Source organism: Brachyhypopomus gauderio, chromosome 7, assembly GCF_052324685.1.
Source record: "Brachyhypopomus gauderio isolate BG-103 chromosome 7, BGAUD_0.2, whole genome shotgun sequence".
Classification (NCBI taxonomy): domain Eukaryota; kingdom Metazoa; phylum Chordata; class Actinopteri; order Gymnotiformes; family Hypopomidae; genus Brachyhypopomus; species Brachyhypopomus gauderio.
Window position 1 is genome coordinate 25,246,445 of NC_135217.1, and position 22,826 is coordinate 25,269,270.

At 46.2% G+C, this 22,826-nt stretch overlaps 1 protein-coding gene and 1 long non-coding RNA gene across 2 annotated transcripts in view; one reads left to right on the forward strand and one right to left on the reverse strand.

The window, feature by feature from the left end:
• mllt10 (MLLT10 histone lysine methyltransferase DOT1L cofactor) overlaps positions 1–18,376 on the reverse strand; it is a 57,975-nt gene extending 39,599 nt beyond the window's left edge. Inside the window, 3 exon segments of the mRNA XM_077012807.1 lie at positions 6,847–6,901; positions 16,668–16,747; positions 18,021–18,376. Coding sequence (XP_076868922.1) covers positions 6,847–6,901; positions 16,668–16,747; positions 18,021–18,180 — 295 coding nt within the window. The 5' untranslated portion in view covers positions 18,181–18,376.
• LOC143519413 (uncharacterized) lies at positions 17,138–18,847 on the forward strand. Its single transcript, XR_013132423.1, has 2 exons — positions 17,138–17,302; positions 18,364–18,847. It is a non-coding gene; the product is annotated as an uncharacterized LOC143519413 (long non-coding RNA).
• The last annotated feature ends 3,979 nt before the right edge of the window (positions 18,848–22,826 follow it).

The following is a 22,826-nucleotide window of genomic DNA, read 5'->3' on the forward strand; positions in this document are numbered from 1 at the left end:
ACCCAGAGCATCCACACACACACACACACCCCCCCATACAGACATCTGACATGAGAAGAATGTTTGCAGCGGAATTCACTGAACATGTGACGGAGACGAGGACAAGGACAAAGACAAGGCCTCCATTCAGAGCAAAGCTTTCTGGGAAATATTTTCCTGCCCAAATCTGGCTTTGGGAAAAGTGTAAAAATGTCTGAGGCTGATTTAATGGGACGCTAAACAGACTCTAGTGTTGCACGGTCAGCGTGGTTATGGGTACCCACAATGGGGCGGGTCATCACAAACGCGCATGCCTTAAATTATCGTCCCATTATATCTCGCGTCCTGTATTTAGAGACCCAAATCAAATTAATTAATAAAAACCAAATGGGGACGGGAAAAATACCAACAAAAGAAAAATTCCACAACATTATGCTAAGCCTAAACCAACACCAGCCACAGCACGGCCAATTCAGACTGGAGCTGAGCTTACTGGTGATGCTCAGGGTGTGTATGAACACCAGGAGAAATACAAAAATGCTAGAACAAATGATTCAAGAAACTGGCAAATGCCTGCAGCCTAGCTAGTCCAGTCATGCGACACCACAACAACCCTAAACCTAAAAGTGAACCCATGAACTGTCTTTGACTTCTACGCTGCAGGGACAGGAGAGGGAGGGGGTTGTTCTCAAGTCCCTCCAAGAATCTCGCAGAAGCCTATAAAACAGGGCAATAAAAACCCCAAAACACCCCAAAGAACTTCTCACCCTGTTACACACGGAGCTGGCGCAATCTGAGCAAAACGGTATAGGTGGCTAGATAAGATATTCAAAAACAAAGACAGTTCGTAGCAGAGAAACCTGTACAGTAGTTATGATTATGTTGGGAGACCTCATCACCACATTTTGGGAATCGATACGTTCCCGGAAGTGGTGGAGCTCCATGGTGAAACCGGTGACAGAATGAGACATCTGACCCTAAAGAGGATCGCAGTGCGTCTACTTGTTTTATGGCCACAGCGCCCGTGATGTCATTAAGGATTAATTTAGTGCTCACGTGGTGTGAAATGACCAAAACAGGAGGCTGAGGGTCCTGCGGTTTCCCTCCTGGCCGTTTAACAGCTTTCTGCACTACAAAGGCAGCGTGGCTGTGCAGCTGGGCGTCCCCGGCACTGTTTACAGTCTCTGGGCTGCCCGAGCCGTGACCCCGGGCTGCGGAGGAGACGGCGTCCCTCACAGCCTCGCCATGACCCCACCGGGACCGCCCCGTCGTAAAAGAGAGGTGAACGAGCAGAGATAACACACACGCGCACACACACACACACACACACCACTCCCTGCCTACACAGAGGAAGAAGCAGCGGCCATCCACACCACGCATGCCGGATGGCACATGTCCAAGTCAATAAAGTTCACCGCGTTTGAAGACATTCGAACAATAAGGTTCACAGCACTTTGGAGAAATCTGAGTTGGTTTCCCTGAGGAGTTAAGATCAGGATTTGCACAAAAAGGACTTTATTTAGAAAAACCATGTCTATAAGGACAGGGTTTAGCTTTAGAATAAACAGAATTCTCATTCAATTCCACCAAAACTTCCCATCTCATTTAATTTAACAAGTGGCAAAACAGAGAATCAACTAGAGACGTCACCAGTCCAGCACCACATATCAAAACCACAGTCCAGCACCACATATCAAATGCACAATCACAGAAACCTGTTGACATCAAGAGGCTGTGAGGACTCTGATCTGATATGGTCACAAAACCACCATGAAAACAGCAGATCATGGGTCAACAGCCTGAGCACAATGTATACCCAGCTGTTGAGTTTTTAACAATTAAAACAACTCTGTTCAAATGCAAACACACACACACAAACACACAATGATCTGCTCTCCTATCATATAGGTCTGAGGTGACAGGATATATGCCTTCTAATGAGAGCATTTAAACCAGACAAAATAGCACCTGAGCACTGCTGGCCTAGACCCACAAGCAACAATGATTATTTATTAATCAATTCTTCCCAGGGTCAGGGGAGAGAGAACAGCAGAAAACTGACAGAGATGAAGGAGAGGAGAGTAGAGGAATACCATCTCCCCCCATCACCACCTCCCCCATCACCACCTCCCCCATCACCACCTCCCCCCATCACCACCTCCCCCATCACCATCTCCCCCCATCACCACCTCCCCCATCACCACCTCCCCCATCACCACCTCCCCCCATCGCCACCTCCCCCCCATCACCACCTCCCCTTCCCATCACCACCTCCCCCATCACCACCTCCACCCATCGCCACCTCCCCCCCATCACCACCTCCCCTTCCCATCACCACCTCCCCCCATCACCATCTCCCCCATCACCATCTCCCCCCATCACCACCTCACCTTCCCATCACCACCTCCCCTTCCCATCACCACCTCCACCCATCACCACCTCCACCCATCACCACCTCCACCCATCACCACCTCCACCCATCACCACCTCCACCCATCACCACCTCCCCTTCCCATCACCACCTCCACCCATCACCACCTCCCCTTCCCATCACCACCTCCACCCATCACCATCTCCCCCCATCGCCACCTCCACCCATCGCCACCTCCCCCCCCATCACCACCTCCCCCATCACCACCTCCCCCCATCACCACCTCACCTTCCCATCACCACCTCACCTTCCCATCACCACCTCCCCTTCCCATCACCACCTCCACCCATCACCACCTCCCCCATCACCACCTCCACCCATCACCATCTCCCCCCATCACCACCTCCACCTCCCCTTCCCATCACCACCTCCACCCATCACCACCTCCACCTCCCCTTCCCATCACCACCTCCCCCCATCGCCACCTCCCCCCCCATCACCACCTCCCCCATCACCACCTCCCCCCATCGCCACCTCCCCCCCCATCACCACCTCCACCCATCACCACCTCCCCCATCACCATCTCCCCCCATCACCACCTCCCCCATCGCCACCTCCCCCATCGCCACCTCCCCCCATCGCCACCTCCCCCCCATCACCACCTCCCCTTCCCATCACCACCTCCCCCATCACCATCTCCCCCCATCACCATCTCCCCCCATCACCACCTCCCCCATCACCACCTCCCCCATCACCACCTCCCCCCATCGCCACCTCCCCCCCATCACCACCTCCCCTTCCCATCACCACCTCCCCCCATCACCATCTCCCCCATCACCACCTCCACCCATCACCACCTCACCTTCCCATCACCACCTCCCCTTCCCATCACCACCTCCACCCATCACCACCTCCACCCATCACCACCTCCCCTTCCCATCACCACCTCCACCCATCACCACCTCCACCCATCACCACCTCCACCCATCGCCATCTCCCCCCATCGCCACCTCCACCCATCGCCACCTCCACCCATCGCCACCTCCCCCCCCATCACCATCTCCCCCCATCACCACCTCCCCCATCACCACCTCCCCCATCACCACCTCCCCCCATCACCATCTCCCCCCATCGCCACCTCACCTTCCCATCGCCACCTCCCCCCCATCACCACCTCCCCTTCCCATCACCACCTCCCCCCATCACCATCTCCCCCATCACCATCTCCCCCCATCACCACCTCACCTTCCCATCACCACCTCCCCTTCCCATCACCACCTCCACCCATCACCACCTCCACCCATCACCACCTCCACCCATCACCACCTCCACCCATCACCACCTCCACCCATCACCACCTCCCCTTCCCATCACCACCTCCACCCATCACCACCTCCCCTTCCCATCACCACCTCCACCCATCGCCATCTCCCCCCATCGCCACCTCCACCCATCGCCACCTCCCCCCATCGCCACCTCCCCCCCCATCACCATCTCCCCCCATCACCACCTCCCCCATCACCACCTCCCCCATCACCACCTCCCCCCATCACCATCTCCCCCCATCACCACCTCACCTTCCCATCGCCACCTCCCCCCCATCACCACCTCCCCTTCCCATCACCACCTCCCCCCATCACCATCTCCCCCATCACCATCTCCCCCCATCACCACCTCACCTTCCCATCACCACCTCCCCTTCCCATCACCACCTCCACCCATCACCACCTCCACCCATCACCACCTCCACCCATCACCACCTCCACCCATCACCACCTCCACCCATCACCACCTCCCCTTCCCATCACCACCTCCCCCCCCATCACCACCTCCCCCATCACCACCTCCCCCCATCGCCACCTCCCCCCCCATCACCACCTCCACCCATCACCACCTCCCCCATCACCATCTCCCCCCATCACCACCTCCCCCATCACCACCTCCCCCATCGCCACCTCCCCCATCGCCACCTCCCCCCATCGCCACCTCCCCCCCATCACCACCTCCCCTTCCCATCACCACCTCCCCCATCACCATCTCCCCCATCACCATCTCCCCCCATCACCACCTCCCCCATCACCACCTCCCCCATCGCCACCTCCCCCCATCGCCACCTCCCCCCCATCACCACCTCCCCTTCCCATCACCACCTCCCCCCATCACCATCTCCCCCATCACCACCTCCACCCATCACCACCTCACCTTCCCATCACCACCTCCCCTTCCCATCACCACCTCCACCCATCACCACCTCCACCCATCACCACCTCCACCCATCACCACCTCCCCTTCCCATCACCACCTCCACCCATCACCACCTCCACCCATCACCACCTCCACCCATCACCACCTCCACCCATCACCACCTCCACCCATCACCACCTCCCCTTCCCATCACCACCTCCCCTTCCCATCACCACCTCCACCCATCACCATCTCCCCCCATCGCCACCTCCACCCATCGCCACCTCCCCCCCCATCACCATCTCCCCCCATCACCACCTCCCCCATCACCACCTCCCCCATCACCACCTCCCCCATCACCACCTCCCCCCATCACCATCTCCCCCCATCACCACCTCACCTTCCCATCGCCACCTCCCCCCCATCACCACCTCCCCTTCCCATCACCACCTCCCCCCATCACCATCTCCCCCATCACCATCTCCCCCCATCACCACCTCACCTTCCCATCACCACCTCCCCTTCCCATCACCACCTCCCCTTCCCATCACCACCTCCACCCATCACCACCTCCCCTTCCCATCACCACCTCCCCTTCCCATCACCACCTCCACCCATCACCACCTCCACCCATCACCATCTCCCCCCATCACCACCTCCACCCATCGCCACCTCCACCCATCGCCACCTCCACCCATCGCCACCTCCCCCCCCATCACCATCTCCCCCCATCACCACCTCCCCCATCACCACCTCCCCCCATCACCATCTCCCCCCATCACCACCTCACCTTCCCATCACCACCTCCCCTTCCCATCACCACCTCCCCTTCCCATCACCACCTCCACCCATCACCACCTCCACCCATCACCACCTCCACCCATCACCACCTCCACCCATCACCACCTCCACCCATCACCACCTCCACCCATCACCACCTCCACCCATCACCACCTCCACCCATCACCATCTCCACCCATCACCATCTCCCCCCATCGCCACCTCCCCCATCACCACCTCCACCTCCCCTTCCCATCACCACCTCCACCCATCACCATCTCCCCCCATCGCCACCTCCCCCATCACCACCTCCACCTCCCCTTCCCATCACCACCTCCACCCATCACCACCTCCACCCATCACCACCTCCCCCATCACCATCTCCCCCCATCACCACCTCACCCATCACCACCTCCACCCATCACCACCTCCACCTCCCCTTCCCATCACCACCTCCACCCATCACCACCTCCACCCATCACCATCTCTCCCCATCACCATCTTCCCTTCAGCACTTCCATGGACTTCACTGGATTTAGTATATTCAAACCATATGGAAAACGGAAGAGCTGGCACTAAACTCATGAGTGTGTGTGTGTGTGTGTGCGTGTGTGGGTGAGAGTTTGTGTGTGTGTGCGTGTGTGGGTGAGAGTTTGTGTGTGTGTGTGAGAGAGAGAGAAAGTGGGTGAGTGTGTGTGAACATGCGTGTACGAGTGTGTATATGAGTGGGTGAGCGTGTGTGTAAATATGAGAGCGTGTGTGTGTATGAGAGAGCGTGTGTGTGGTGGGGGAGGCAGCCATGTGATAACAAAGGCAATAAATCTCACACAAATATTCTATATGGAAATGAAAGCAAACAAATGTAATTTAGTTTTGTGAACAGTTTTTCTGTTTTTTAATAATTATGTTTATCCGTCATATCGATACATGAAATCTAAAAATATAGCATATATATGGCATCGACATCAAAACAAATCAAACTCAACAATCCAAATTTCATACAGACCTCTGCACCTCAGTCCACAGTGGGTTTAATGCTAAACAGTATTGGATCTATAGCGATATCAGGTGAAGTCCAAAAGTATCAGACTCGTACAGAAGTACTGCTATTACACCATCTCTAGTATGGTCTTTGTTTGCGATTATCTCAACACCCATCTGACCGTTAGAAATCCGGTGCTGCTTTACTGCTTTCTCCTGCAGAGATCAGATCTTAAACTTTGCCATTTGGAAAAATAACTAGAAAACACTGGGAAAGGAGGCTGGGGTTTAACCTTCCACACCCACAGAGCCGCCCAAGGTCCGGAGACGCAGGACTAAGCAGACGGGGCCTTCGCACGTGCTTCAGCTCCGGTCTGCCCCTGCCCGGCCCTGCGGCCTGCCCCAACCATTACAACAAACACATTACACACTGGATCTGTTATTGTGTTTATATACATCGTTTTAAAAACGCCCCTGAACAAACTGCCACTGCTCCAGGACATGTATGACTGCGCGGTATAAAACACTCAAGTGTAAACGGAGAGCCTCACCTCCATTGTCGGTCCTTTTCAACGCTCCGTCCTTGTGGGGGCACAGCTCACATCTCTGAAAGGTAAAGACACACACACCAAAGGTTACTCCAACACAGGCAGCGTGCGCCTCACACACAGCACGCGCTGGACCTCCTCAGGGTGTGTCGGTCTCCTGCTGACAGGGAGACGCCAACCAGGAGCACAGAGGCTGATCCACACCTCCCACCAACACCAACACCGCCTTCGGCTCACGCAAACACACCGCCTTCGGCTCACGCAAACACACCGCCTTCGGCTCACGCAAAAACTGGAGTCATTTTTTAGACTTCTAAACAGTGAATTACAAAGTGCCATTGCAGATACACGTTTCTGCTGCAGTGTTCAATGCTCAATACAACACGTAAAATACTACATTCAAGGAACACGTTCTTCACTGAATTAAAACACATCACTCCTCATCAAGATCTGCCTAATTTAGATCAGGTGAGAAATAAAACCTTCTTACACCTTATAAACTGTAAAGGGTTTTGCCTTCGATGTGCAGTACGCAGACTGAGCCCTTCTCCAAACGCAGGATCATACAAGTAACCAGAAGCACAAGGTGAGGTGCCTGGTTCTGGCAAAAATCCAGAATCTTCTACCAAACTGCCCCTCCATCAGCTACAACAGGGTTCCTCTCCTGGTTCTCCGCCATGTTTGCCGCCCTGGCTGCCTCCCTCATCTCTTCCACACGTCTGGTGCAGGATACAGCAGTCTGGGCTCACAGCTGAGCTCACAGAGGCTATCTCAACCCCCTCCCAAAGCTGGTCTCCCCCCAGTGAGTGAACGTCTTACTTCAACTATCTATACAACACGAAGACTTCATCAGGATGTGAGAATACAACTGCTGTAGTTCTCTTTACTGTAATTACCAGCTGCTGGTTTAGTATAGCTGCACTTGATTCGATTACTGTCTCACACTTTAATCAGGACATCAAAGACATGAACTTTCATCATTTACATTTTTGCCACTGAAATAGATTCATGTCCACACTGACCAGATGGACACGAGCATGTGGTGCTGATCACACCAGCTCAGCTCGACTCCCGTTAGAACATCACCTTCTGGGTGGGTCCAACCTACCACACAGGAGTCCAGAAAGTGTCTGGTGTGAGTTTGCTTTTTGGGTTTTAAAACTGCATCATCAGAGCAAACTACAAGTGCCCTCCGTGATTTTCATTTTAAATGAAATATGATGCTAGATGACAAAGTCTTGTTGTGTGCATCATTTTTTAAACTTTGTATCATGGTATCTTGCCTTGCAGATCTAACGTTTATAAGAACTGAAACTGGACTAAACAAAGCGGGTTTTTTTGGATAAGGACTTTTCAAAACTTTAAATGTGATGTCATTCTTGATTTACTTTCATTCTAGATCACTACTGATACTGTCCAACACCTCTGAAGAGCTGAAAGACTAACTGGTCTTTGTGTGTGTGCGCGCGTATATGTGTGTGTGTGCGCACTCCAAACAGAAACATCTGGCAAGCTGTCGTAGCTCAAGATGATTCAAGGCTGAAATTATCCTGTGCCATAACAATGACAATTTTTGCTGTTTCGGCTCAGTATTCGACCACAACGGATCTGAAATTAAATGTGAAAATGCAGACAGCCAGTGTTAATGTTAAGATATCCATTGGGAGATAACCATGTAGGAATTACAGAACCTTTAGTAACATCATTCATCCCAATATGTCTCTGGCCCTGCTGTCAAAAACCCAGAGGAACATAAAATGACTCATTAGCAGATGCACTGATTTTGCTCAAAGCCTTTCTGGGACACAACTAACTCCCACAGCAGACACCTGACGCTGAATTTAGGCTTATTTGCTCCAAGACAAAATATTGCGAGGCCGTATATAACAAGACAGCTCTCAGTAAAGACAAGACATTCAAAACCATCGTCATCCTCACACTGGCCTTCGTCGTGCTGACTCGGCTTACAGTATGAATGCTACATACGTCTTGTTAGGTCTGATAAACGTGTCTGCGCAGAGCAGAAAAGCTGAATCACCCGGCTGCTGTCTGTTGAGAAGACGGCGCGGAATGATGATGTCATAGCCCTGCTGCAGCCCCCTCTGCGCCTGGCTGGCACGACACCAGTGCGAGTGGGAATGTGCCAGCCCACCTGTAGGGCTGTCTGCTCCTGGGAACAGCCCCCTTCACCTTGCAGGCATGCACGTGCACACACGTCACGTCACACACACACACACACGTCACGCACACACGTCACACACACACACACGTCACACTCCTGCTGCAGGCATGCACGCACGTGCACACACACACACACACACACACACACGTCACACTCCTGCTGCAGGCATGCACGCACGTGCACACACACACACACACACACACACGTCACACTCCTGCTGCAGACATGCATGCACGCATGCACACACACACACACACACACACACACACACCTCACACTCCTGCTGCAGACATGCACGCACGTGCACACACACACACACACACACACACACACACACACACGTTACACTCCTGCTGCAGACATGCACGCACGTGCACACACACACACACACACGTTACACTCCTGCTGCAGACATGCACGCACATACACACACACACACACACACACACACACTTCACCCTCCTGATGCAATCAGTGACCTCGCCTTCAGATTCCAAACATTCTCACACTGCTGTTGAACTACATTTCAACTCTTGTAATCTCTCTTTTTAATGTTTTAACCTACATGCCCATATTAGGCTTCATCATTTTTAAATTTCATATACATCCACCTGTCTTAACAGCTACACGTGTTCGAGCAGTTGTCCATCGTAGTCGGGCATTTATTAACGCCCACCATCTCTCACGCGTCCTTGGTATCGACTGATTCAGTATTCCACTCAAAAGCTCCGGTTTGATGATTCCCCCTTCTGAGACTTTTTTCAAGGTTTCTCCTTCATTCCACTCCTGGGTGCACCTCATCTCTCTTAGTGGAGATACACCCAGACCTCTTTAGGCTTTGTGATGTCTGTCCAAAATGAGAGCAGGTAGAGTGGTTTCCAAGAAGAGACCAAGACCAATGGAGAAAGTGAGTCCAAGATGAGACCAAGACCAATGGAGAAAGTGAGTCCAAGATGAGACCAAGACCAATGGAGAAAGTGAGTCCAAGATGAGACCAGCTGAGTCTGAGACTATAAAAATGTGAGAAAACCAAAACCACGAATTGTAACGATTCCATTTGTTGTTTTCAGCCCCGTCGACAGGGGGGGGACAACCGGGTCTGTTGTCCCGGGCCCCAGGGCCAGGGGGGCCCATCAAAGAGCCCAGCAATTTATTTTTTATTTAAAGTCTATAATTTTTTAATAATCTTGAAATCTTTCATTAATATAAAATTCTGTACTCAAAATAAACTCAATGGCTAAAATATATATATTTTTTACCTATCTGCATATTTTCCATTAAGTGCATACACCCCCGCATCCCACTGGAAAATGGTTTGATCCAGCACCGACCGTAACCGACTGGTACCCGCACAACAGCGGGAAATACAGTGGTGGATAGTTAAAGTAAATACAGAAATCTGGAGCGCAGAAAAGAAAGGAAAACATTTACCTGACGAATTTTAATGTTGCATTGTGTTCCAGGTTTGAAAAGTGCTGGAATTTAGGCTAAAGTACTTGAAAATGCTTGAAATTGTAACTACTTCGTTTCACAACAAATAGCTGTCTGACTGAACAGTTCTCGTGAAGACGTTAAGATTGGGCGTTTTGAAAATAAACAACCATTAAATAATGTGATAAAAAGCGAATTATTTCGAGTATATGTATAAATATTTAACTTAATTAAGTTTAACGTGCTGGAAAATACTGAAATGGACCTTTAAAGTGACGTACAAGTGCTTTAATTCCACATTATAAAGGTGTATGAACCCTGCAAACATGACTTTGTTTATTGTGCTGAAGCGCGGCGCGCGAAGTTACAAAAGTCAAGAGGTGCACGACCTCGCGAATCGACAGCGTACGAGGCCCTCGCACACGGGCGGTGCCACTGCGATTACGTCATTTTCATGCGAACGCTCGCGACGCGTCAAGTATAAACCAGTCAGCTGTCAGAAACAGCTTTGATGTGTGGCTATATTATATACTATATGACCTAACAGAAGGATTGTCAAATGACGAAATTCAAATGACGGGCGCCGGGGGGAGGGGGGGGGGGGGCACATTAAACTTTCTTGTCCCAGGCCCTAGCAAGACTGTCAACGGGCCTGGTTGTTTTTGTAGATGATGACGATATGTCTTTTGATTTGTTGTTTTCCCTTAGATGGGTGGTGCATAAGTAACACAAACGCGAGGTCAAATAGACAAAAAGAACATTTGCTTCTGTATTAGATAGAAGGTTTATATAATGATGACAATTGTAGTTACCAAAATTCACAATGCTTACCAAAAATTAGCTTACTATTTTTTTAATAACTTGGTCCAAACTAAAATACTGAAATACGTTACAGACTGATGAATGACTTTATTGTGCAGATAACTGCTGAAATCCCATCTCTACTGTCACTCCACCATTACGTTAAGTGAGAATCCTCATCACAGCACTGAGATCTAGATATTGGCAACTCACAAGAATGCAGGTGTTTAAGAGTTTTCAAGATTGGTCTCAAGTAATACCATTCTAGTCTGTTGAAAAAAAACAAACTGATTTCACAAAAAGCTTCAATATGCAAATGTATTAGGATGTTCTGAGCATCATTACCATAGTCAGATGTTTAGGTGAGTGCTCTTGGAATGTTTTGATGCATCACAGCATTCATGTGATAAAAAAAAAACTAAAAAAATTATTTTGGCCAAAGTAATTCCAAACCTTCAACCGTCACACATCAAGTGTTAACCAGTGTCCTTTTTATTGCTGAACAGGTCTCAATACAGTATTTGAGGCATCTCATATAGCCCTAGGGTTAGCAGTTGAGGCATCTCATATAGCTATAGCCTTTAGGAGTGTAATTCTTTAGGTGTCTAGTCGAATCTGGTCTGTCTTTCAGTGCTAGGCTTGTCACGATACTAAGAATTACAACTTCGATACGATACTTAAAAAAATATTGAAATTCGATACCATTTTCGATACCAAAGTCAGATACGGTGCTAATTTCCGTTTTAAAGCCTTTTTATTTTTTTTATAAACAAACAAATGAATGTTGCTTTGTGTTTGAAAATGCTTGAAATTGTAACTTCATTTCACAACAAATATCTGTCTGACTGAACAGTTCTTTTGTGTTAACAAATACGAGCATCTTGTAATTCCAGGATGAAACATAAGAGATCGTGAAGACGTTACGATTGGGCATTTTGAAAATAAACAACCATTAAATAATGTGATGAAAAAGCGAATAATTTCGAGTATATGTATAAATATTTAACTTCCCAACAAACATGCGACGTCAGAAAGACGTTAAAATCAAGTCTGTATCACGTCGTTCAGTCCAGACCCATTTTTGCATGTCTGGTGGACGTTCAAAACTGGTTCAAAATCTGACAGTGTGACTAGGACCTTAACCTTTTAACTTAACATGAACGTCTATGACGAGTTTTCTATCTGAACGTCTGACTAGGACCTTTATTGGATGTCTGGACGTGCAAAAACTGCAACTGAACGGCAGTAATAGACGTTTAAAAAAGACGTCGCTAAAACTTTCATTCTGGCTTTTCAGTGGACGTCTTTTGAACGTCTGACAAAGTGTCTTTGCTCGTGCTGGGAAATATTGAAATGGACCTTGAAAGTGACATACAAGTGTTTGAATTCCACAAGGTGTATGAACCCTGCAAACATGACTTTGTTCATCGCGCTGAAGCGCGGCGCACGCGAGGTCGTGCACCTCTCGAATTTTGTAACTTCGCGCGCGCCGCGCCTCAGCGCAATGAACAGTCATGTTTGCAGGGTTCAATTCAAGCGCTTGTACCAATATTTCCCAGCACGTTAAACTTAATTAAGTTAAATATTTATACATATACTCGAAATGATTCGAAATATTGCGCTTTTAATCACATTATTTAATGGTTGTTTATTTTCAAAACGCCCAATCTTAACGTCTTCACGTTCTCTCGTGTTTCGTCCTGGAATTACAAGAGTTAACGTAATAACGTAACGTGCATTTTTCTTAACGTCTTCACGTTCTCTCATGTTTCATCCTGGAATTACAAGAGGCTCGTATTTGTTAATGAAGTGAGAAAAATGTCCAGTCAGACAGATATTTGTTGTGAAACGAAGTAGTTACAATTTCAACATTTTCAAGTACTTTAGCCTAAATTGCAGCACTTTTCAAACCTGAAACACACTGAAACACAAAGCAGCATTAAAATTCGTCAGGTAAGTGTTCATTCCCCTGTTTTGAGGGGTGTTTCTTTTATACTACCACATATAGTTTCGGACAACACTGCAAAGCGGAAAGTATAAAGCCTCCACCGCTCGCGGAGGTTCGCGCGATGTGCGCGCGGAGTCGAGCGCTATGGTCACTCAACCAGGCTTTAGCGCCCTTCGTTGAAATGTTCCAAAAGCACCGCTTGCAAACGGGCTTGTTCATATCCTTCGGTTTTCCATCTGTATCTGCTTCGAATCCAACAGCACTGCGTTTGCTTTAGCTGCCATATTAGCATTACAAACTGTCCTGTGCATTACGGCAGCTTGGGTGGGTCAAACGAAAGCGCATTTTATGTAAAAAGAATCGATACTTAAAGGAAACAAGTATTGTACCGTTTCAGAATGTTCAGTATCGATACGTATCGATATATCGATTTTTTTGACAACACTATTCAGTGCACAAAGTAAGCTTGTACAACTTCGATAATTTAATCATCTATGCTAAGGGAATAAATTGTCAAACTAAATTGTTTAAAAAACAGCATGACTGACTAGAACTGTAGTTAGCACATAAGATAACACCAGCATGTAAACATTTCATACTGTAAACAGGACACAGCTAACCATAAAGATGGTCTACTACATGTAGGACTTACACCAACCATAAAGATAGTTTACAACATGTAGGACTTTCACTAACTATAAATATGGTGTACAACAATTAAGACTTAAAATAACTATAAAAGATGGTCTACAACATGTAGGACTTACAGTAACCATAAAGGCGATCTACAACTGGTAGGACTTACACTAACCATAAAGATGGTCTACAACAGGTAGGGCTTACAGTAAGTATAAAGATGGTCCACAACATGTAGGACTTACACTAACTATAAAGATGGTGTACAACAATTAGGACTTAAAATAACTATAAAGATGGTCTACAACAGGTAGGGCTTACATTAAATATAAAGATGGTCTACAACAGGTAGGGCTTACACCAACAATAAAGATGGTCTACAACATGTAGGGCTTACACTAACCATAAAGATGGTCTACAACATGTAGGGCTTACACTAACCATAAAGATGGTCTACAACAGGTAGGGCTTACATTAAATATAAAGATGGTCTACAACAGGTAGGGCTTACACCAACAATAAAGATGGTCTACAACATGTAGGGCTTACACTAACCATAAAGATGGTCTACAACAGGTAGGGCTTACACTAACAATAAAGATGGTCTACAACATGTAGGGCTTACACTAACAATAAAGATGGTCTACAACATGTAGGGCTTACACTAACAATAAAGATGGTCTACAACAGGTAGGGCTTACACTAACAATAAAGATGGTCTACAGCATGTAGGACTTACACTAACTATAAAGATGGTGTACAATAAAGACTTAAAATAACTATAAAAGATGGTCTACAACAATTAGGATTTACAGTACCTATAAAGATGGCCTACAACAGGTAGGACTTACACTAACCATAAAGATGGTCTACAACAGGTAGGGCTTACACTAACAATAAAGATGGTCTACAACATGTAGGACTTACACTAACAATAAAGATGGTCTACAACATGTAGGACTTACACTAACCATAAAGATGGTATACAATAAAGACTTAAAATAACTATAAAAGATGGTCTACAACAATTAGGATTTACAGTACCTATAAAGATGGTCTACAACAGGTAGGACTTACACTAACTATAAAGATGGTCTACAACAGGTAGGGCTTACAGTACCTATAAAGATGGTCTACAACAGGTAGGACTTACACTAACTATAAAGATGGTCTACAACAGGTAGGACTTACACTAACCATAAAGATGGTGTACAACAATAAAGACTTAAAATAACTATAAAAGATGGTCTACAACAATTAGGATTTACAGTAACTATTGGCGCATTTCCACTAGGGCCTGCTTGGCGCGGTACGGTTCGATTCGCGACGGTTTGTGAGTGTTTCCATTAGTATCAGGTCCCAGTGAGCCGGCCCCTTCGGGTACTATTTTCGTACCGACTCGCTCGAGGTTCTAACCGTTCCGAAGCGGTACAGTTCTGTGACGTGGAGGAACAGCATGACACTGATTGGCCAGGGAGTGTCGTCATAGGTTGCGTCAGGAGAGCGACTCCTCCGCTATGCTATGGACTCCTCAGCCATTTTTAAAACCCAAGGAGCGAAGTCTGTTCCCTGGTCAAACGCCGAGGTACAAACCTTTCTGTTAATAATCAGCGATCAAAAAATCCAGGGCGAACTGGACGGGGCCACTAGAAATGTAAAGGTTTTTAGCGAGGTTTCCGCGCTAATGGCCACTCATGGCTACCAGCGGTCCATTCAGCAGTGCCGGTCGGTCCAAGCTAAAAAAGCTTAACGCGATTACCGGGCGGTGAAGGACCATAACGGACGCAGCGGAGCAAACCACAAAGACTGGAAATGGTTCCAGCAAATGGATGTCATATACGGTCACCGGCCAGCCAGTAACGGAAGAGAAAACGTGCCGGACAATGTCTGTGCTGGAGGCCACGGAGAATGGTGAGTGTATTGTGATTTCACAGTTTTACTACTAGGCTCGTAAAAGATGTAATATGAACGTAATATGAACGCATCTATTGTAAACGCAGGAATTTAGAGCTGTGTTTGTAGTTAATGTTACCACCACAGTCACTACTGTACAATAGCTAGCTCTTAGCCTTGCTAGTTGCTAGTTAGCTGTAGCCATAAACACAGCATGAGCAGCGATGACGTGCTACACATTTTGTGCAGTTACGCTATATTGTTGTTGCTTTCACGGGAATGCTTGTGTTTAATATTTGTTATTTTTTACGTTCAAGATTCCCCTTCCACTGACGAGGCGAGCGGAGTTGGCGGAAAATGTTTCCTTCAACCGGGCTTTCCTCGGGGTGCTTGGCGAACACCATGCGAGACAGACGCCAGTAAAAGCACACAAAATGTTGCTTGTAGTACTATAAATATTTATTTCATATAAAGCTATACGTATATATTTGCTTTTTGCACTTTTTTAACTATAACTATATTATTTACATATGTTGTACTTTAAATATCTATATTTCATAATAAAGTTTGATTTCATTTGATTGTATGACTGATGCTTTTTATGCAGGGTGTGTTCAGCCTGTTTGAGTAATACCAAATTATTATCAATAATTAGAGCAACCACATACAATAATGAAGATAAAGATAAATAAGTAATGCTATGTGTTAAGGGGCATCGACCGGTGTTGTGGTTGTATACAAATGATGTCACGACACTACAACCCGCGCGCCAACAGCGACTCCACCCACATTGGGGTGGTTCCCCATTGTAATGGAAACACAACGCGACCGTACCGTTCCGTTGCAAATCGACCCGTATCGAACCGTACCGCGCCAAGCAGGCCCTAGTGGAAATGCGCCATATAAAGATGGTCTACAACATGTAGGACTTACCACTCTAGCAGCTCGTTCCTGAGACTCACACTTCCTGCAGAACCACGGACCAGTTGGGACTTGGACAATTCCATAACAAGCTAAAGGGAAGAAAGAAAGAGACTCAGTTTTATCTGAAGGCACACATGAACCTGTACTTGGCCATGTAAGCAGTGCTGAATGGAGAATGCACAAGTGCCTTCTGTAAGTGTTTTACACTGTTGCCTTCAATTAATCTGTAATGCACTTTTACTTAAACAACCTGTCAGCCTTAAGCATCTCTCCATCACCACGAGACACATGGAGCCAAAACTGTATAAATACAAATGTCAAGACTACAACAGCAGTGTTGTGATCCATTTATTCAACTAATTGATGTTATAGAATAGTGAATATTTTATGTATGCGCACGTCTCCTCCGTGTTGTAAGGCCAAAAAGATTCATCAAGGTCACTTGGTTAACGAATGAACCAGCCGATTACACTCTTCAAATGAAATTAATATTGGGTCTGAATGTCACTCACAAGTCGCCTATAATATTAACATTCAGTGCCTTAAATCGGCTCAAAACACACTCTAAATATACCGAATGTGGAAGGCAGCAGTGAACCAGATGACCCGACATGACCCACATATCTTTAGTTAAACGACTCCAGGTATGTAGTGCAGCTCCGTGTACAACACTAACCGAGCCGTTGCAGCAGGCCTCCTGCGCCAGTTAGCCAGCTAGCCTCGCGTATGTGACCTAGTAGCGTTAGCTACACTGCTAAAGGGCCACGGCTGACTAAGAACCGCAGATAGGGGGACTAGATAGCGCACTGACAGCCCAACGAGAACGCGTTATCACGGCCACACAGGCGGCCACACGCACAACAGGAAACGCAACTCGGTACCGTGATAAGAAAATGGCTCTCCGCGGCTCCACATCCCGCTCAGACAACATCCTGTTGGCCTAGCGACATGGCTAGCTGTGTTAGCCGCGTTAGCTGTGCTAGTCGCGTTAGCTGTGCTAGCTGTGTTAGCCGCGTTAGCTGTGCTAGCTGCGAGGGAAAACCAAGCGCAGGTTGCTAGTTCACTGGTGGTGTTAGACGGTGACAGCCAGCTAGCTACACCGCGAGTTTGTGTTTTGGCGGCTTGCCAGCTAGCCAGTTAGCTAACATGTTGTAGCCTGCAGTCCGTCTAGTAAAGCGGGCGCCTAGCTAGCTTAGCCTAGCCTATCCGCCAGGTCGGCCTAACCCAGCTCGCCCATTAGCTAGCGGGCGACCACGCACGTACGACCCGGCCACAAACACGGTTCGCGGCGGCGTTCGTTCTCGACGCATTTAAACGCGGCGCGACCGCGAGCGTCCACGAAGGCGCGCCGAGGCGAGTTACCTTGATGCACGGCGACGTTGCAGCCGTGTCCGTCACAGTAAACCAGGGGGTTCTCCGCCCAGCCTCTCTCGTCTGAGCAAACGCAGCAGCCTCCAATCATCTCCTTCATAGTACTGGAGTAGTCGTCCTCGTCCGCCGCAAACACCTCGCCGGACACCATCTACGGGGAGAGCCGCCGTACAAAGGAAAGGGGCGGCCGAGCGTCCGTGTCGCGTCCTCGTGTCTCCGTCGTCGCGGACACCTCAAGTCCCATGTCGACGAAGAGCCATGTTGGATCGCGTTTTTAACATGTAATCTGCTGTTTTTTTTTTTTTTTTTTTTGTTCAACACACAAACCCCAAAGGCTCGGGAAGTACAAGCACGTGGGCGCATGCGCCGAGCAAAGCGAAGAGGAACGAGGTGATTGGCTCCGGCGCGGGGGCCCCCAAAGAGTGTTTGCTACGCGAGGAGATGCAAATGGAAGGATCACGCTGGAAATAACGTAGATAACGAACTCGTAAATACCACTGTTACAGTTCCGAGTTACAAAAAAAACTGGATGATATAGCTGGACAGGTGTAGACAGGTATATGTTTGCATACTTCAATATCCTTTCTGGACTGACCGTATTTTCCTCCCAGGAACTGTTCTTTCTGATGCAATGTTTACGTATGTGTTAGCTGTATGTTTTATGCGCTGATACTTGCTCATATGGTGACATACTTATGGGTTAGAATCACTTGCAGTTTGTAAAGCTTTTCTGTTGTTTCGCACACGTTGTGCTGTTTTGTTTACTTTTGTGATATCTTACTTTTATGGTATATAAACAATATCCCTTATTCAATAGTGCATATCTGTAAAGTTAATATATTTGTTTGTATTGAGCAGTGTGTTGATTGTTCTGCACTTGTTATTTATTTCAAATTTAGTTTGTGTGCTATCTACATGAAGGACATGAAGGAAACCACACACATGTACATACACATGTCCACACACACATACATGTACACACACACACATACACACACCCATGTACTTTAAACTGCATTCTTAATAACACTCTTTAATAACACTTTATTTTAAATATTAATATAACTAGGAATGTATTGAATTCCATGACCACAACATTATTAAAGAACCAGACTCTAGCCGGGTAATGGCCAGCAGCAAACATGGATACCTTGTCAGACAAGCGACAAAGAAGGCCATGCAATATGAGGCTATAATGTGCACAGTGAAAACTCTGAAATGTGGTCAAGAAATGGCCAAATGACATTAAACATCAGGAAGAGACAGATGGTGGTGTGTGTGTGTGTGTGTGTGTGTGTGTGTGTGTGTGTGTGTGTGTGTGTGTGTGGGGGGGGGGGGGTGACTGTAAAACAACATCACTTTTTATGTTTGCTTTCTGCTCTTAGCTAGAGAGTCTGTGAAGAAGGTGAAATTGCCTCTTTTCTGCCTATAATGGTGGGTTATTTTTGTGCCTGCGACTGCATGCTGGAAAAAAAGGAGTTGCATTTTTTTCATTTCTTAGTCTTATTGTGTTTTGTATTGTGCATTGTTTTCTGCTGCTTTTAATGGTTTGTTTGTATATGTGTGTGTATATATATATATATATATATATATATATATATATATATATGTGTGTGTGTGTGTGTGTGTGTATGTATGTGTGTGTGTGTGTATACATATATATATATAATTAAGTGATCTGCGGTAAGTGTTAAGGAGATACGATGATTCAGTAGGGGTCCATACATTTTCATTTTATATATATATATATATATATATATATATATTTATTTATTTATAATCCGTCTATCCTGCTTACCATATATATTGATCTGTGGGTAAGCATTCCATACTGGTTCAAATTCTTGCATGTTGCCCAGTCTGTACAGCACTTACAGATGTGATTATCCATCATGCCTTGTTACTGTTTGCACAGGGGGCAACCCTGATCAGAGATGAGGCTGTGTTGCAACACTGGGTCTGACTACAAACACAAGCAGATAATCAGGACACACTTCATATTGGGTGGTGTACTGAAATTTGAGTGTAACTTCAAAAGCAATTTTTAAAGAAAAGTCAAACAATGTTTGCATCAAATGTATTTGTGTGTGTCAGTGAAGTTGTGCTTTGTTTGACCAGTCTGTGGAATAATGAATCGAGCACAGTGGGCTAAATATGTTGTATCTTAGCCCAGGTAGACTTTTGTATGGGATGAATACAGTTCCATCTGGCTGCTTATAACACACAGCGTTAGTTATGGAATGTAGACATTAAGGTTACACGTAATCTTATGTAGAGGTTCAAAACTAATTGTTAATTGATTTTTACTGCCAAAGGTTTATTTTGTATTTGACAGGTATTTTTGATTGATTGTATTAATGGCAAATTGGAAATTGAACAGCTATTAACAGTAAATCATTCTCATCTCAACTGAAGGCAAAAATAGGAGGTCATGTTCCAGACTAAGCTGACGAAACTTAAAACAACACTTTAATCACCCAACCGATTACAATTAATTTGGATCTTAATTTGTTTTTTCTGGAAGTTACCTAGACAACAGAGGTAGCATGCAAATGTTGCATTGGTCTGCATTTTATTTATTCACAGACAATGGACAGTACCTCACACCAAAAGGATTTATAAAAGTAAATACAGCTTTTTAAACAAGGTGTTTAAAAACAAAACTCTGAGAACGCCAGAGGACTTAGCGTATGTACATAAACTGAATCTTTTATGCTTATATACATGAGAACAATTGTATGGTCAACTTAAAAATGTTTTTATCCTGTTTGGCTTTTTGTAGCTAATCTAAAATCTTATATTCTGTTTGGACGCAGATACGTCTACGTTGGAAAATGGATTTGTTTCTCTTTTTGGTTTATTTCTCTTTTACAAAGTAAACCTTGAACTTTGCAACAAGACAGTATGAACCCACGTTTCTACCAGCAAGGATGTCGCACACTTTGTATGAGATTAATGTCAAGTACAATAAAACTCCCTTTATCGTGCACCGCTGTTCACACAAGCCAGTAAAACATTATAAAGGAATGATCAGGCCTCGTGACAAAGCGGCTGTAAAATTCACCTGTATCTCTGTTTAACAAAAAATCATATACGATGGAACCTTGTGCGTTGATATTTGTCATATTTTCTCTCCACGTGGCAGTATTTTTAAAAATATTGCTGCTTGTTGTGGGTTAAATCTAAAGCAAACAGCCCAATAGCTATATGTTTGGATGTAATATTCAACATTTTGGACACAGCGTAGTCTTACTCCTCGCGCAGGGAGGGGTTAAAGGGGAGTTTGCCTATGGCACGAGCTCTTTATACGCAAAGACTTGTGGGTAAGGTAGGGGCACACACAATACAAGTAGACTCGACATGGTAGGGTGAAAGGTTATTTCAGCCCACCCCCAACCAGCTCGCGCACACGTTTCAGGTTGCAGTAACGCGCTCGTGCGCTTTTTGATTCTGAGAAAGGAAACTGACTTTAATGCTGTAACCTACTTAGTCTCGTAGCCTAATATACATCAAAACGGGTTTGTCTACTTACTTGGACTTGGTTATACAACATACAGCACACGATGTAAGGACGTAAAAGAAGGAGATGGACCTCAAGAATGAGGCTTAGTTTTAATGAGTGAACAAAGACTTTATGTGCATCATGTTATAACTTAGGGCATGGAGGTAAAGCTAAGAGCTTTGTCCGTTATCTTATATTATATTCATGAAATATTACGCTATATTTATTTTCCTCAATTAGGGTAAGCACTTACTCGGAGATATTTAATCACTTTCATGGGACATAGCATGTAGTGAAATAAAGTTTTTACCATCCCTCACTTGGAATTGGTTACTGTGCTCGCACCTTTACTCATGGTGTTTCTCTTAAACATGCACGAAAATATTTTTAATAACTTCCTTTGTAGTATAAATCCGTCGGTGTAAAATCAGTTAATTACATATTTTGTGTAAAAAAAATGGCTGCTGATTATACGTCTAATTTTATCCCAAATCCACGCGCTATTTCAAGAAGGCTAAAGGAAACGAACTGAACGTGTTGCCCTTAAAATGCTTGAGAAAACTCTGGAGGAAGCAAGATGGAAAACGGGCTCTTTGTTCTGCTATTGTTTCCGAAATGCGCGTCGAACAAGCGTGATCTTACCTTAAGACTCTAATCTGAGAATCTTCTTCCTCAAACTTTGTGCTCACGGTCCTTTCGAAAAAAAAAAGCACGCACACGTCTAACAATATTCAAATCTAAATATTTAATAAAGTGTATGAAGCTTCTTTTTTTCATTGGGCGAGCGACGTATTTCCCGTGCTATGTTTGAGACTCCGAGCACGTTGTAGAAAGTGTGCGGACCCCCGCTTGGTGAGTCGGTCACGTCTGAAGCTTCAAGGCCCCGTCCTAATTTCACCGCAACAAGAGTGAGGACGAGAGCCTAACATACCCCTGCTCAAAATGAGATGATATTAAATATTTATCTTGTTTTAACTAGATGGAAAAATATCACAAGTAAAAATAGTTTTATATTCCAGTTATGATTAAATCTTTGGGCCTGGAAGCAAGCGGATTAATGTAAAAGTTACATTATCATGTGTATTATCATGAGACGTTTACATACAGGTCTCATCAAATCCCAGGACCATAAAGCCCAGCAAATAGTTTCAGTGTGAATATCACTGCAATGACGAGTTGATTTGAGATCACTTCTAATGTGAATAACAGCACAGAAGACAGAGCTGATTAGAGAATCATTACAGAAACAAATCAATAATCATAGTGAATATTCCCATCTTGACGACGGGACTGTA